The following is a 16,271-nucleotide window of genomic DNA, read 5'->3' on the forward strand; positions in this document are numbered from 1 at the left end:
TTCGATCCTAGGGCGCTTGTGCGGTTGTTAAGACATCTGACGCTAAGTCAGCGCTGGCGTCACATTCCCCGCCTTCGGACAAATCGAGCATGAAGAGGAAGTCCGGGCTGCAGCTTTTTTCAGGCATCCTCTTTCTGCTCAATTCAGTAGTATGTTGGGACAGTGACGTCAGCACTGACTGGGCGCCGGTGTCACATGTTACAATAACAGCATGAGAGACCGAGAGTTGACACCTCGGGAACGGCGGCAGCATGGAAGGTGAGTATATGCTTTATTATTTTATGGGGGCCAAACGAGGGTTATGAGAAGTTGTCTAAGTAGTGGACAACTTCTTTAACCTCCCATTTATTAGATATTTGTGCCTTCATTATGGTGAACATATTTATTTAATGTTGCCATTATTTAATAAATGCTATTGTTTAGTTGTTTTTTTCTGTTTTAGATTTATGGGACTGGAGCTTTGGTTATCAGCTCACTCTTGGATTTCCTCACCTTTGCCCTCTGTGCACCATACAGCGAGACAACGGAAGGGCAGCAGTTTGATATGCTGCTTGAGATGGTAGCATCAAATGGTAGAACACTTTTCAAACTTTTTCAGGTATTCATTTTATTGCTTTATTTATTGTACTTTTTTTGTATGCATTTTACAGCTCTAAAGTTTCTTCTTGTAATAAGGTGTGGGTGCACATACCGGGAGATGGATGGATTACAGTTGTGTTTTCTCACAATAAAATGTTTAGCTTTAGTTTTATTAACGTGTACCTCCAGGTATGTATGCCAATGCGATCACCAGAAGTTTCAATGTGAAGCCTTCAGTCTGATCGGTAAAGCAGCAAAGGTGGCGCGTATAACTAGAGTTACTTTATAAAGGAACACACCAGGCCAAACTAATGTACTGTTGTTATGCAAGGTCTAAGACTATATTGTCTTTAAAAGAACTTTGGTTGGGAATGTTTTTGTGTTTTCTTCTTAAATGTTTGTAATTATAGATTTGAATGCTTTTAAACTTGTGTTCTTATATCTTTATTGTAGCACCCTTCCATGGCTATTGTAAAGGGCGCTGGCTTAGTAATGAAGGCTATCATAGAAGTAAGTCTTTCTATATAGTTATATTGTGTATTAGTACTTGGAATTGGTTTATCTCTCATATTAAAGGGGTATTCTGAGGTTGCCTCTTGTGCAGCTCACAGCTCGGTAGTCTCCTGACTTCCTGGTTGCTTGGGTTGAGGGGTTGTGCTCCTCCTTTCTGATCCAAAAGTTTCATCCTGCTATTACTCATTATCAGTCGGTCCGTGATTGTTCTGTGCTTACACTGTTACCACTATATTGCATATAGCGGTGAAAGTCCATTTGTATAGCTAAGGAAAGTGAGAGCCATGATTAGGAGAACTGCTCTGGAAACTTCCGATGCTGGGTTTTGGGGAAAATTGTGAATATGTACCAGGGAAAAGAGCCCTATCAGGAGATAAGTGAGGATGATTACGAGCTGCAAAATGTTATAAAGAAATAATGGGCTGGAGATAGGTTTCTGGGATCTTAGGAGTTCACTTCTCTCCTGACATATAAGTAGTACGTTGAGGCACTAGTGGCCAAGCTCCTCGGAAACCAGCTGTATACTACCTACTTTAAAAGATTTAACTGCAGGAGAATCAAGGCAGATAAAAAAAATCATGTCAATTGCAAACTTGCTAATTTTCATGCTGTCTACCTAGCTAAAGCAATGTACTATTAAAATCCATAACTATTTAAAAGTGCTTACTGTAAGTGATATCTGTAATTTGTATAATTTGTATGTAACCCCTTCTCATGTACAGCACCATGGAATCAATGGTGCTATATAAATAATAATAATAATAATAATAAAAGGGTTATTCCCACTTTATTAAAGTAGAAAAACTAATATGGTCTCCACTCCTGCATAGATGAGGCAAAGATAATTCTATGTTATGCTTTTTTTTAATGGCCTGAATGGTCTATGGCTGTCCAATTTCTTTTGCTTGTGGCGTTGCATAGGGCATAATTCAGCATTTTTTCCTTATGGGGCTTGTCTCACCTTGATAACTTTTTCAATGTCTCCTGATTGGGATTCCTCTTTATGAGCTAAACTGTAGAACTTCTGACCGTCTTGGATATCAGTTGATAAAATCTTTTATGTAAGAATTCTTGTGTAAAAAGCTTTGAAAAGTCACAGAATTTTGGTGCAGCACAAGGCTGTGCTAAAACTATACAACTATAGCATTCTCACACTATTTTCACCAAGCTCTGACAAAGTGGACAGAGCTGGAACGGGATGGAGCTTGGCAAGCCTCACGCGTCAAATTCATGATGATGGAACAGTGTTGTTTACGCCACAAATCTTACCAAAGCCCCCAACTAAGATTTGCGATGAGGCGAGCACTAAGATGCATATCACTTGTCAGACGCTCCCGATTCATTAAAAGGCATGCACCACTCAATGAATTAGGAGCATCTGATTCCAGCATGCCGCCTAATCGAGAACAACGCCTGTCTTGATGAATCGGGGCCTGTGTCTATACATGACCAACATGGATGACCATTAATTTGAATTATAACTTGTAATTTTCCGGTAGCATATGGCTTTTAGTGAGCAGATGATTAGAACCTTTCCTGATTAACTCCACTTTAACTAATTGAGAAAAGGGAAAAAAAACAAAACTTGCCTCTGCAGAATGTAATTCTTTCCCGCATAGTGAAGCAATGGAGAACAGTATTTTTTTGGAATCCGTTCTTCTGCATTGTCAAAAATGTATCAAAATATTCTTAGACTGTAAGCAAACTATGATTGTCAGTGGCGCACATAAGGTAAATTTGGAGCAAACATGCCAAATTCCTATTATCATTTATTATATCACCTTTATTCTTTAGGAAGCAGACAAAGAAATTGCAACAAAAATGCAGGATCTTGCTCTCAGTGAAGGTGCCTTACCTCGACACTTGCACACTGCTATGTTTACAATAAGTGTTGATCAAAGAATGCTCACAAACCGGTGAGTGCATGGTCCTTTCTGCTTTATCACTGAGAACTAACGCATATCCTTAAAACAGTGGCAGATGCAACAAATTATGATCTGGTTACTGTTCAGAACCATTTTATCATGTAAGCAGGTTCCTCTGAAATTGGATTGTTGGAAACAGGTCCTCCTGGCAACAGATTTCCTTGTGCATTCCAAGTTGCCCCATAAAAAATAATAATAAAAACAACAAACCTATACTCGCCTCTTGCATCTCCGTCTACTCCAGCGCTGCTGCTCTTTGGTATCTCACTGGTCCCTGCTTACTTCTTTCAGGGATCATGTACATCATTCATGTGACCTCTGCAGCCAGTCACATTATCGCTGCAGCAAGTAAGTGAAGACCAGCACACAGACCACCTGCAGAGCAGGCAATTAAAGGGAACCTGTCACCAGGTTTGGCCGATATAAGATAGGGCCACCGCCTCTCAGGGCTTATCTACAGCATTCTATAATGCTGTAGGTAAGCCCCCGATCTGACGTGAAAGATAAGAAAAATATGTTTTTTTATACTCACCTGGGGGGCAGTCCGGTCCTATGGATGTTGCGGGTCCGGGTCTGGCGCCTCCCATCTTCTTAGGATCACCGCCCTCCTGCTGGCTTCATGGCTCTTCAGCATCGTGCGCCTGCGCAGGTGTACTTATCTGCCTTGTTGAGTGCAGAGCAAAGTACTCCAGTGCGCAGGCACTGGGCCTCTCTGACCTTTCCCTGCACACTGCAGTACTTTGCTCCCTCAACAGGACAGATAAGTACGCTTGCGCAGTAGCGGGATGCCGGGAAGCCATGAAGTAAGCAGGAGGGCGGCGATCATAAGAAGATGGGTGGCCCCGGACCCGGACCTGTGACACCCATATGACCGGATCTCCCCCCAGGTGAGTACAATAAAACTAATTTTTATTTAGTCGTCATGACAGCACCACGAGGGAGGGGATCCACCCTTCAGGGACAGGAAACCTACAGACATAAAAGGGCGGTACCTCTCTCCCTCATCAGTTGGTTTCCTGTCCCTGACAAGGGGAACCTCTTCAGGCAGGCCTTGAGAAGAAGTTCGAAGAAAGAAGATATCCCAGTCCTGGCAGACCGATTCAGGTAGCGGGGGTCCTCTACCTCGGTCTATTTAGGATGCTGGAAGCACCACACGGCAGGGGGACCGTTTGTGTTGGTGACAGCAGGGAGAAGCAGCCTTGGGTAAAGTGCTTGCTGCTTTGGGGCCCATCGTCACGGTACCTGGTAAGTATGAGGAGCCTCTTCCGTGGCCGCACCTGGTGGGGCCTTAAAGGTGCCTGGGAAACACCGGCAGGGTCCCTAAGACCAGCAATTGCAGCCACTTGCACAGCACGGTCACTAATGGTGTGGCGTGACCGCCTAGAGGATCAGCTCAAAAGCAAAGCTCCCAGAAATGAGATCCTATCCTCCATGCCTATAATTCAGGATGCTGCAGCCTTTCTTTCAGATGTGTCAGCAGATTCTGTTAAATTGGCCGCCAGATCTTCAGTCCTTTCCAACGCAGCCCGTAGGGCTCTATGGATAAAATGTTGGCCAGGGGATTTACAGGCCAGATCAAAACTATGTAGCATTCCCTGTGAAGGGGTGCATTTATTTGGACCGGTTCTTGATGAACTATTGGAAAAGGCGGGCGATAATAAAAAACGATTCCCTTTCTTAGGAAGACCCTCTTAAAGATGGGATTACAATAGAGGATGGTTTAACCGCAGAAGGTCAAATAGAGAAAGATCCAGATATGACCATAATAGAAAAAGAGGTAGAGGTTATTTGTTTAATACCTCCTGGGACTATAAAAAACCACAATGACTGCCAGACCAGGTAGGAGGTAGGCTTTTAGCCCTCTATCCTGCCTGGTTACAAATCTCCAATAGCCCGTGGATTCTCAATATTATTGAAGTTGGTCTAAAGTTCGAGTTCCATCGGGTTCCAGAGACAAATTTAATGTAACACCCATCCGTTCTTCTTCTGCAGAGCAATTGGCACTGGAGTCGGAAGTTCAGGAACTTCAACAGAAAGGGGTTCTGGTTAAAGTGCCCGCAGTACAAAGAGGTAAGGGGTTCTACTCCCCTCCCTTTCTGGTCAAGAAACCTGACGGATCCTTTCATACCATCATTCATTTAAAAGGCCTGAATAAATTTCTGCTGGTTCCTTCCTTCAAAATGGAGTCTGTAAAAACGGCAATAAAACTTCTCTTTAACAATTGCTTCATAGTTGTCTTAGATCTGAAAGATGCCTATTATCATGTCCCAATACATATAGATCACCAACGATTTCTTAGGGTGGCGGTTTCACTTGATGGCACAGTAGAGCACTTTAAGTATTGAGCACTTCCCTTCGGAGTCGCGGTCGCACCCCGAGTATTTAATAAGATCATGGTAGAAGTTATGGCACACCTTCACGAACAGGACATATTAATAATTCCCTACCTGGATGACTTACTGATTGTGGGACATTCAGAGTCACATTGCAAGGACCAATTGGGGAAGCTGACATCGGCATTGCACAAATTGGGGTGGATCATTAATCTCAAAAATTTTCTGGGTTTCCGGGGCTTGTCATAGACTCTAGTCGGCAGGAATGTCGCGTGCCAGATTCAAAAGTAGATAGTATCCAACGGCTGGCGACCAGAATAATTAATAATCTATAAGTCTCTGTAAGAGGGGCAATGTCGCTATTGGGTTCACTCACGTCATGTATTCCGGCGGTTCTCTGGGCTCAATATCACACCAGAATGCTACAGTGGGACGTTTTACATAATTTGGCACCTAAAAGCCCATCTTGACAGTAAATTCTCACTATCCATTGAATCTATTCAATCATTACATTGGTGGACACACATTCCAAATTTACGTAGAGGTGTTCCCTGAACAAATCATGTAACTCGGATAATAACTACAGATGCTAGCCCCAGGGGATGGGGGGCACACTTGGAGAGTAGTTGGGTCCAGGGACTATGGTCTCAGTCTGAACAAAATTCATCTTCCAATCCAAAAGAATTATTAGCAGTAGAACGCGCTTTAAGTAGTTTTCTTATAACCCCTACAGGGTCGGCACGTCAGGCTTTTCTCCGACAACCAGGTAACCATAGCCTACATTAACCACCAAGGAGGTACTCGATTCGGTTCATTAATGGAGGTCGCGGATTGTATTTTTCAGATGGCCGAAAATCATCTGCTATCTTTTATGGCTCTCCACATAAAGGGGAAGCTCAATACCATGGCCGACTATCTAAGCCACAACAGTCTCAAACAGGGAGATTGGACACTAAATCCGACCATCTTCAACCAGATCGTACAATTGTGGGGATGCCCAGACATAGATCTTTTTGCCAACCGAGAAAACAGAAAGCTGCATCAATCCTGCTTCTTAAACCCCAGAGACAATCCATATGCGGTGGACGCTCTCCTAATCTCATGGAACTTCAGTCTCGATTATGTCTTTCCCCCTCTAAATTTAATTCCGATAGTTCAGCGGAAGATACGGGAAGACAGGGCCCGAGTAATCATGGTAGCCCCGTTCTGGCCCAGAATGATCATGGTTTCCTTGGCTGAGGAAGATCCCAGCCTTGGATTCTCTCAGAAATACCAGATCTCCTCTCCCAGGGCCCAATTCTCCATCCGCGAGTGGCCAATTTACATCTAGCGGCTTGGAATTTGAGAGGTCATTACTAAGGCTTCTTTCACACTTCAGTTGTTTGGCGTCAGTCTGCTCTGACATAGTGACGGATCCGTCACAATTGTTGAGAAAACGGTTCTTGGGGTTTGTCTGGGAAAAGTATCTACTTTTTGGAGCATGCGCAATTGAAAAAGCGGATTGGGGCGACGGATCCGCCGAAATGACGGTCGCGACGGATCCGTCGCCCATAGGTGGCCATTCTGTGGAATGGCGGACGCGACAGATCCGTCGCGAACCGCCATTTCGGCGCAGACAAAAAACGTTATAATGTCCGTCAATGTCTAGATGACGTCCGCCAAATCTCGATGGATCCGTCGCATGGCGGATGGAACGGACGACCATCCGCTACAATCCGTCGCTAATGAATGTCTATGGGAAAATAGCGGATCCGCCAAAAAAAAAAATGGCGGATCCGCTATTTGAGGAAAATGGCGGTTGCAGACTGACGCCAAAAGACTGAAGTGTGAAAGAGGCCTTAGGGGGAAAGGGTTTTCTCGAGACCTTGTAAATACATTACTAAAGAGTAGGAAGGTTTCTACAACAAACATTTGTTAGAATTTGGAAAAAATTCTTAGCAGTCTCAGGGGCACATATTGACCAGAAAGTCTGTATTAACAACATTTTGGAATTCTTACAGAAAGGATTAGAAATGGGTTTAGCCACAACCACTTTCAGGGTTCAAGTGTCAGCTCTGGGGGCACTATACAATAGTAATTTGGCCAGCAATCACTGGATGCTTGGGTCTTCAAGGCAGCAACTAGGTCCATGCCAGTTATTAAGCAAAAATTAGTTCCATGGGACCTAAATTTTGTGCTTTCAGCTCTAACGCAAGCGCCATTTGAACCTATTGATACTTCCCCCAAATAAAATCTTGTTTTTAAAAACGGCCCTTTTAGTCGTGCTCACATCCGCAAGGAGGGTTAGCGACCTACAAGCTCTGTCTAGACAACCTCCGTACATGCAGTTTAGAGAAGATAGTCATTATGAAACCTGATCCTCTTTACCTTCCAAAAGTAGCTTCAAAATTTCACAGATTGCAGGAAGTTGTTCTACCTTCGTTCTGTCCTAATCCCACCAATGATAAGGAACGTAAATTCCATTCTCTAAATGTAAGAATGTGTCTTCTTAGGTATATTTCAGCTACTAGCACTTGGAAGAAAGATTATTCCCTATTTGTATCCTTTCAGGGAGATAGGAAGGGGCTTAATGTCCAAAAACACACTAGCTAGATGGATCAGGGAGGCGATCTCTTTAGCTTATACAGCAGTTGGCATGCAGATCCCGAAAGGTATAAAAGCTCACTCTTCTCGAGCCATGGCTACTTCCTGAGCGGAGAGATCAGAGGTGTCGATTGAAGACATTTGTGAGGCGGCCACATGGTCTTCTCCATCTACTTTCCTTAAACACTATAGACTAGATCTGGGTAGCTCCTCCGATCTCACGTTTGGGAAAAGGGTGCTTGAGGCAGTTGTCCCTCCCTAGTCTCTTTTACTTCTCTGAAAGTCTCTCGTGGTGCTGTCATGGCGACTGAATAGATACGTAAGCTACTTACCGGTAGCGGTATTTTTCAGGAGCCCATGACAGCACCCTTATATTCCCTACCCTTTTTTCTCGTATGGGTCAACACTTTCTTTACCTTTAAGTGCTAATATTTACTCACATGGTGAATTGTACCATATTTTATGTTGATTATGTGCTACTAACCAGGGAGGCCCTCTCATGCTCTGTAAACCAACTGATGCGGGAGAGAGGTACCGCCCTTTTATGTCTGTAGGTTTCCTGTCCCTGAAGGGCAGATCCCCTCTCTCGTGGTGCTGTCATGGGCTCCTGAAAAACACCGCTACCGGTAAGTAGCTTACGTATTTCTTATCTTTTTGGTCGGATCGGGGGCTCATCTACAGCATTATAGAATGCTGTAGATAAGCCCTGAAAGGCGATGGCCGTATCTTAGATCGCCAAAACCTGGTGACAGGTTCGCTTAAAGCAAGTCAGTTTCGTTTTCCCTTTTTTTTTACCCATTTTCTATTCTTGTCTCTTGTACTATTGTTTACAATGTGATTTGAAATTATTAACAAGTGAGAAAAAATTTACATTTTTTTTTTTTTTTTTTTATATATATATAATTACAGACAGCTGAGTAGACATCTAGTTGGCCTATGGACTGCAGATAACATGACATCTCTATATTTGATGAAGCGCATTTTGGTAAGATAAAGTGAGAAGAATGTTTGTGTGAAAATAGTGTTCGAAAACAATAAAGAAAGGCCAGTGTCTCCAAATGTTCTTTTGTTGAAGACTTTTCAGTTTGTGTCTTTCTTTGATTCGCCTTTTACAGCTATTTTTAGCGATACAGCCATTTTTCTTTTTTTGTTTTGTTAGACCTCTGGTTTTGCCCTGATCATTAATTTCACAAGGATATCTACACTATGGAGCGGCCCCGTGTTTGTTTTTTATTCGGGCTTGTTTTTGGCAGAATTAATTTTAGTTTTAATTGATACCATTCAATTAGTAATTAGTGTACGGAAACAGTGAAAAATAATTTGTGATGTAATTGAAAAAAGAAAAAAAACAGCAATTTTGCTGAGTGTTTTACAGTAAAAAGAGCTTTGTTACACAGGTTGGTATGGTAAGTGCATGGGTGGGAAGACTGTTTTTCTGCCAAGGGCCATCTAGTTATATCATCATTCACGGGCCGTACAAAAATTATCAACTTGAAATTGATCCTGCTATATTTGGTCAAACAGTTCACTCACCTCTAATGGCTGTAGCTGCTTCTCTTTGGTGAGGTGTGTGATGTTAAGTGGTATTGAAAAAGTTGCTACTTGCAACGGAGTTTTCCAGGTTGCCGTCTGTCTGGAGCATAGTTGACTGTGGTACGTTTTGTAATAAACTGATTGCAGCAGTAAGATGTTATGAACACAGATGTACATTATACTGCATGTGTCCTTATAGTGAAAAATTCCTCACTGCTCACATTACTTTTATAAAACTCAAGCAGTGGAAGGTCTGCACTATTTATCACATAGGAGACACCGAGACTACTGTATACATCACATAGGAGACATTGGTACTGTTGCATATTCATCAAATAGTAGATACCCGCACTGGTGCATATACATCACATAGTAGATACCAGAGCTGGTGCATACATCACATAGGATTCACTGAGGCTGGTATATATACAGGAATTTAAGTTCTGGCAGATAGCAAAACTGAAGAAAATGTATGGACAAACAAAATCCTCCAGAGTGGATTCTCATAGAAAATAATTTTATTAAAGTACATAGTTTGAATTAAAAAACATTACAAATTGGAAATGCAACTCAACCACAAAAATGATGAGAAAAAGCGCAAACAATGTACACGATAATGATATGGTACATAAAGTGCAACAATACAAATTATGCAGAATAGCGAACATCAAGTAATAATTCGACAGACAGTTTAAAGAGAGAGAGAAAAATTTGACAATATAAATGGAGTATAGGTGAGTATAATATCATCAATACCAGTCATAGAAATAATATGGTCGTTCAAGAATATGGTGTGAAGATTAGGTAAATTGCACAGTGCAGACCATTTTCAATGAAATATATAGAGAGGGATAAATCAATCCAGTATCTAATTGCATATCAAATCTGTCCGTTTTTCATCTGAAGGCTAAGAATATAAAGAAAAAATTCTTATTTTAATTGAAGCAGTGTAGTAGGATCAGTGAGATCCAAAGCCTTCAAAGGAAAAACAGAGCATAATGTGCACACCATGACCTGAAATGGTTAACTGAAAGTATCAAAGGCAATCAAGATACAACCTGTCTGAAGTCACGTACCAGTGTACCCCTTAACGCGCATTTCGATATTCAATCTTCCTCAGAATGCATGTAGTAGTGTTTCTGTATTGGATGCGTTTCTGCACACTGTGACACTTATTGGAGGCCGGGCATGTATGATGCATAGTCACAGTGGCTGGGCTGAGATGGGAATCGTTGTAAACATCCCCAGCAATAAGAATACCGTCACACAGTGCCATTTTCATCGCTACGACGGCACGATCCGTGACGTCGCAGCGTCGTATGATTATCGCTCCAGCGTCGTAGACTGCGGTCACACTTTGCAATCACGGCGCTGGAGCAATGCCGAAGTCCCCGGGTAACCAGGGTAAACATCGGGTTACTAAGCGCAGGGCCGCGCTTAGTAACCCGATGTTTACCCTGGTTACCAGCGTAAACGTAAAAAAAAACAAACAGTACATACTTACATTCCGGTGTCTGTCCTCCGGCGTCTCAGCTTCTCTGCACTGTGTAAGCACCATAGCCGGAAAGCAGAGCGGTGACGTCACCGCCGTGCCCGCTTTCCGGCCGGCAGGCGCTCACAGTGCAGAGAAGCTGAGACGCCGGAGGACAGACACCGGAATGTGAGTATGTACTGTTTGTTTTTTTTACGTTTACGCTGGTAACCAGGGTAAACATCGGGTTACTAAGCGCGGCCCTGTGCTTAGTTACCCGATGTTTACCCTGGTTACAAGCGAACACATCGCTGGATCGCTGTCACACACAACGATCCAGCGATGTCAGCGGGTGATCAAGCGACGAAAGAAAGTTCCATACGATCTGCTACGACGTACGATTCTCAGCAGGATCCCTGATCGCTGCTGCGTGTCAGACACTGCGATATCGTAACGATATCGCTAGAACGTCACGAATCGTACCGTCGTAGCGATGAAAATGGCACTGTGTGACGGTACCCTAAGTTAATTCTTCCTTGTGATAAGGTTTAACTAAAAGGATTTCTTTCTTTTCCACAGCCCCCAGGTTTGCTGGCATACCTGGATAGTAAAGATCCTGTTCCAGAAAAAGATATTGACCGAATGCACATCAGGGATAATCTGAAAATTGCTTCTGTAAGTTTTTCTGCATTTCTTCACTTGTATTTCTTTTGTATGCTACAGTGAAAAGCCAATGCAAGGCCTGGCAGCCATGTCCAAACCATCTGTGCCTTACACTAAGGGATTACAACCTTTCAGTAGCCTTTTTGCTAATTGGTCCTGTTGTCCATAAATCCCCTTTAAGTTTGCTTTAAACTTACGGGTTATTCTTGATGACAACCCCTAAAAAGTTGAAAGTATAGAGTGACCTCTTCTGACGCAGTACACTGCCTGGCAATTACTGAATCATTCTACTAATAATAAAGCCCCTGTGCGAGTTTTCTGTTTTGGTGATCCTATTGAGTGAGAAGATGCTGGCTGACACCATCAATTACTCATAAATGTATCGACCCCAAAACCTTAAAAGATCTGTAGCCAGACTACGTAATACAAACTCACAACACAAGAAACCCTGATTAAGTGTCTGTCCAGTACTTCTGTATTGATACCCTATACTTAGGATAGGTCATCAATATCCGATCAGGGGGGTGTGACAGCGGTTATGGGTGGTGTCGGCTGCCAAATGTGGTCAGTTGCAGAGCTGCACAGCTTCGGCAACTGTATAGTAGCCACGGCCAGGTATTGCACATCCGTTTCCTGTTCAAATGAATGAGTAAATCTGCAGTACTTCTTAGCGGCCACTATTTCAGCTGACACCGTTGTGGCGTTCCGCCCCTCATCTGATCATATCTGGCCCGCAGCGGCACTGGGAACAGCTGATCTGTGGGAGAGATGGGAGTTGCGCCCCCACCGATTTTATATCGATTACCTATTTTAAGCATTGGTCAATATTACTGTGCTGAGCAACCTGTTTAATAAATAGATATTTAGACCTGATGAGGCTGGTGTAATTACTTTGACAATCCATGAAATAATGGCTGCATAATCCTCTTTGAACGTTTTCAAGACTGATGTAAAAGAACAGTTGGAGACTAAATGCTATTGGTAATATTGAGTTTATCTTGCCATGCGACATGGATTTTCAAGGTAGGTACACCAGTGTCATCCGGCTTAAAAGATCTATTTACAGTTTACAGTTTGTACTGTGAAATCTGGTGACAGGACTACTTTGTGTCCTTTTTATGCAACATTCATTGGGCTACATTGAAAAGGTGAGCTAGATACATGTGTTACTTCCTCTATTGATGTAAGGAAGACGCCAGTAAAATCTGGGCGTAATGCAGGTCCTGAAGGGGCAGATCATGACTTCCATCATTGGAGTGATGCACCACCTCACGACACATATATATTTTTTTATTTTAAGTGTTCATTTAGTAGCTACCCGCAAAAGCCAACACATGTTCCTGTAGGTAGTCCAGCTTTCTTACTTTGCTTAACTTGGCATTTTTTATTTTACCTTATCAATTCATACTGTCCATTTTTTAATTAACCAGGACCAGTATGGCAAATATAACAAAGTTCCTGAGTGGCAAAGGTTAGCCGGGAAAGCTGCTAAAGAAGTTGAAAAATTTGCGAAGGACAAAGTTGACTTGGTTCTGTTGCATTGGAGAGATCGGATGGGAATTGCACAGAAAGAGGTAAGGATCATTTCTAAGTAAGGCTGGTTGAATTTTTATCGTTGATTATGTGTACTATCTCTGTTCACAAACCTCTCACTTTGTGACCTAATAATTTCCCTAATATATTATTATTATTATTATTATTCTCACAATGATGGAGCAGCATGTGACCAGACCTGTCCATCAGCCTCCTCCAATCAAAGAACCGCTTTCCATGTGAGGTACTTTCTATGGACAGGACTGGTCACATGCTCCTTCATCAGTAGCCATTGTCTGGACTGGAGAGCTGCACAGTCTGTGAGGAGGAGAACCGTAATACTTTTATATTAGTAAATGTCATAATCATTTCTCCAACACATCTGTTAAATTGATCAACCTCTGTAAGTGTGGAGAACTGAACATCTGATATCTACAAGGCTGGCAGTTATAGAAGGCAATAGTTTAGGGCTTATCTATAGTACATGCAGGAGTTGCAGTCGCACTGGGGCCCTAGAGCCGACAGGGGCCCAATGATCCCTCTGCCCCATATGAGAAGACCAGTTCTCTTAGAGATCAATTATAGTTGGGGGCCTTGTTGGAGATTGTGCATTAGAACTCAGTAGCTTCAAGTTGCACCACTGGGAAAAGCTTTCAGCAGTATGCTACATTTGTTGACACTTTATCCATTATAGAATTGAATATAAGTGCCATTGGGAACTATACGGATTGGTGTATAATAGGAGCTCTTTTGTTTTTGTTTTTTTTTGTTATATGGTACAGATCTCTAATGTGGAACTAAAAGTAGAACAATGTAGTTTCTAATCACATCCAATAATTCACTCTGCGTTGTTTTGTGTACTAACTTTATGTCCCTCCAGTATTTCGTAGATTTAAAGGGAAATTTCTTTCTTTTTATTTTCTGACATATTACTGAGTCTTGTCAGAAGATATCACTGGCGGAGTCTTTGTTCCGTGAGCCCCATCACTGGCAGAGTCTTTGTCCTGTGAGCCCCATCACTGGCAGAGTCTTTGTCCTGTGAGCCCCATCACTGGCAGAGTCTTTGTCCTGTGAGCCCCATCACTGGCAGAGTCTTTGTCCTGTGAGCCCCATCACTGGCAGAGTCTTTGTCCCGTGAGCCCCATCACTGGCAGAGTCTTTGTCCTGTGAGCCCCATCACTGGCAGAGTCTTTGTCCTGTGAGCCCCATCACTGGCAGAGTCTTTGTCCTGTGAGCCCCATCACTGGCAGAGTCTTTGTCCTGTGAGCCCCGTCACTGGCAGAGTCTTTGTCCTGTGAGCCCCATCACTGGCAGAGTCTTTGTCCCGTGAGCCCCATCACTGGCAGAGTCTTTGTCCCGTGGGCCCCATCACTGGCAGAGTCTTTGTCCCCTGAGCCCCATCACTGGCAGAGTCTTTGTCCCCTGAGCCCCATCACTGGCAGAGTCTTTGTCCCGTGAGTCCCATCACTGGCAGAGTATTTGTTCTGTGAGCCCCATCACTGGCAGAGTCTTTGTCCTGTGAGCCCCATCACTGGCAGAGTCTTTGTCTTGTGAGCCCCATCACTGGCAGAGTCTTTGTCTTGTGAGCCCCATCACTGGCAGAGTATTTGTTCTGTGAGCCCCATCACTGGCATTGTGTTTGTTCTGTGAGCTCCATCACTGGCAGAGTCTTTGTCCTGTGAGCCCCATCACTGGCAGAGTCTTTGTCCTGTGAGCCCCATCACTGGCATTGTTTGTTCTGTGAGCTCCATTACTGGCAGAGTCTTTGTCCTGTGAGCCCCATCACTGGCAGAGTCTTTGTTCTGTGAGCCCCATCACTGGCAGAGTCTTTGTCCTGTGAGCCCCATCACTGGCAGAGTCTTTGTCCTGTGAGCCCCATCACTGGCATAGTCTTTGTCCTGTGAGCCCCATCACTGGCAGAGTCTTTGTCCTGTGAGCCCCATCACTGGCAGAGTCTTTGTCCCGTGGGCCCCATCACTGGCAGAGTCTTTGTCCCCTGAGCCCCATCACTGGCAGAGTCTTTGTCCCGTGAGTCCCATCACTGGCAGAGTCTTTGTCCTGTGAGCCCCATCACTGGCAGAGTCTTTGTCCTGTGAGCCCCATCACTGGCAGAGTCTTTGTCCTGTGAGCCCCATCACTGGCAGAGTCTTTGTCTTGTGAGCCCCATCACTGGCAGAGTCTTTGTCCTGTGAGCCCCATCACTGGCAGAGTGTTTGTCCTGTGAGCCCCATCACTGGCAGAGTCTTTGTCCTGTGAGCCCCATCACTGGCAGAGTCTTTGTCCCGTGGGCCCCATCACTGGCAGAGTCTTTGTCCCCTGAGCCCCATCACTGGCAGAGTCTTTGTCCCGTGAGTCCCATCACTGGCAGAGTCTTTGTCCTGTGAGCCCCATCACTGGCAGAGTCTTTGTCCTGTGAGCCCCATCACTGGCAGAGTCTTTGTCCTGTGAGCCCCATCACTGGCAGAGTCTTTGTCTTGTGAGCCCCATCACTGGCAGAGTCTTTGTCCTGTGAGCCCCATCACTGGCAGAGTGTTTGTCCTGTGAGCCCCATCACTGGCAGAGTCTTTGTCCTGTGAGCCCCATCACTGGCAGAGTCTTTGTTCTGTGAGCCCCATCACTGGCAGAGTCTTTGTCCTGTGAGCCCCATCACTGGCAGAGTCTTTGTCCTGTGAGCCCCATCACTGGCTAGAAAATGAAGAAGCTTACACATTACAGTACATTACATACACCAAATGTAAAATTTCCAGCCAGGGTAAAACTGATGAGGCAGACACTTCTTATATTGGCTTACATTTCTCAGTGACCTGTCAGAGTATGTTGAAACCTGAAACTTTCTTTTAAGTCAATTTAAATCTTGAATATTGTCTAAAATTGGGGTACTGTGAATACCATTCTGCTTTCTAAACCTTTTTATATCCCTTGTTTTTATTTTCCCCACATTCCCTATCAGGACAGGAATAATCTGGTGAGTTAGTCTTTGTCTTCTCTGTGTTTGTGCGGCTTGTCCCTTTATGGCTGTGTTCATTGTTTTTCTTACAGTAAACACAGATCACATCAGCTCATATTTCCAGTAAGTGGTGAAGGGTATAAAGCGGTGTTCAGGTTTTTGATTTCCTACCTGCAAAGTCTGAATGTGAT

The 16,271-nt window shown here is 43.8% G+C and overlaps 1 protein-coding gene across 3 annotated transcripts in view; it reads left to right on the forward strand.

Annotated features, from left to right (window-relative positions):
• Nucleotides 1–16,271, forward strand: part of DNAJC13 (DnaJ heat shock protein family (Hsp40) member C13) — a 217,204-nt gene that overhangs the window by 121,775 nt on the left and 79,158 nt on the right. For 2 of the 3 annotated variants that reach the window (XM_077269034.1, XM_077269037.1), the window contains exons 15-21: nucleotides 443–598; nucleotides 1,033–1,089; nucleotides 2,887–3,008; nucleotides 8,843–8,918; nucleotides 11,517–11,612; nucleotides 13,031–13,174; nucleotides 16,084–16,098. In XM_077269034.1, coding sequence (XP_077125149.1) covers nucleotides 443–598; nucleotides 1,033–1,089; nucleotides 2,887–3,008; nucleotides 8,843–8,918; nucleotides 11,517–11,612; nucleotides 13,031–13,174; nucleotides 16,084–16,098 — 666 coding nt within the window. The remainder of the gene's footprint in view (nucleotides 1–442; nucleotides 599–1,032; nucleotides 1,090–2,886; nucleotides 3,009–8,842; nucleotides 8,919–11,516; nucleotides 11,613–13,030; nucleotides 13,175–16,083; nucleotides 16,099–16,271) is intronic. The other variant, XM_077269036.1, reaches the window with a different exon arrangement.

This window comes from Ranitomeya variabilis, chromosome 6 (genome assembly GCF_051348905.1).
Source record: "Ranitomeya variabilis isolate aRanVar5 chromosome 6, aRanVar5.hap1, whole genome shotgun sequence".
In the NCBI taxonomy this organism is placed as follows: domain Eukaryota; kingdom Metazoa; phylum Chordata; class Amphibia; order Anura; family Dendrobatidae; genus Ranitomeya; species Ranitomeya variabilis.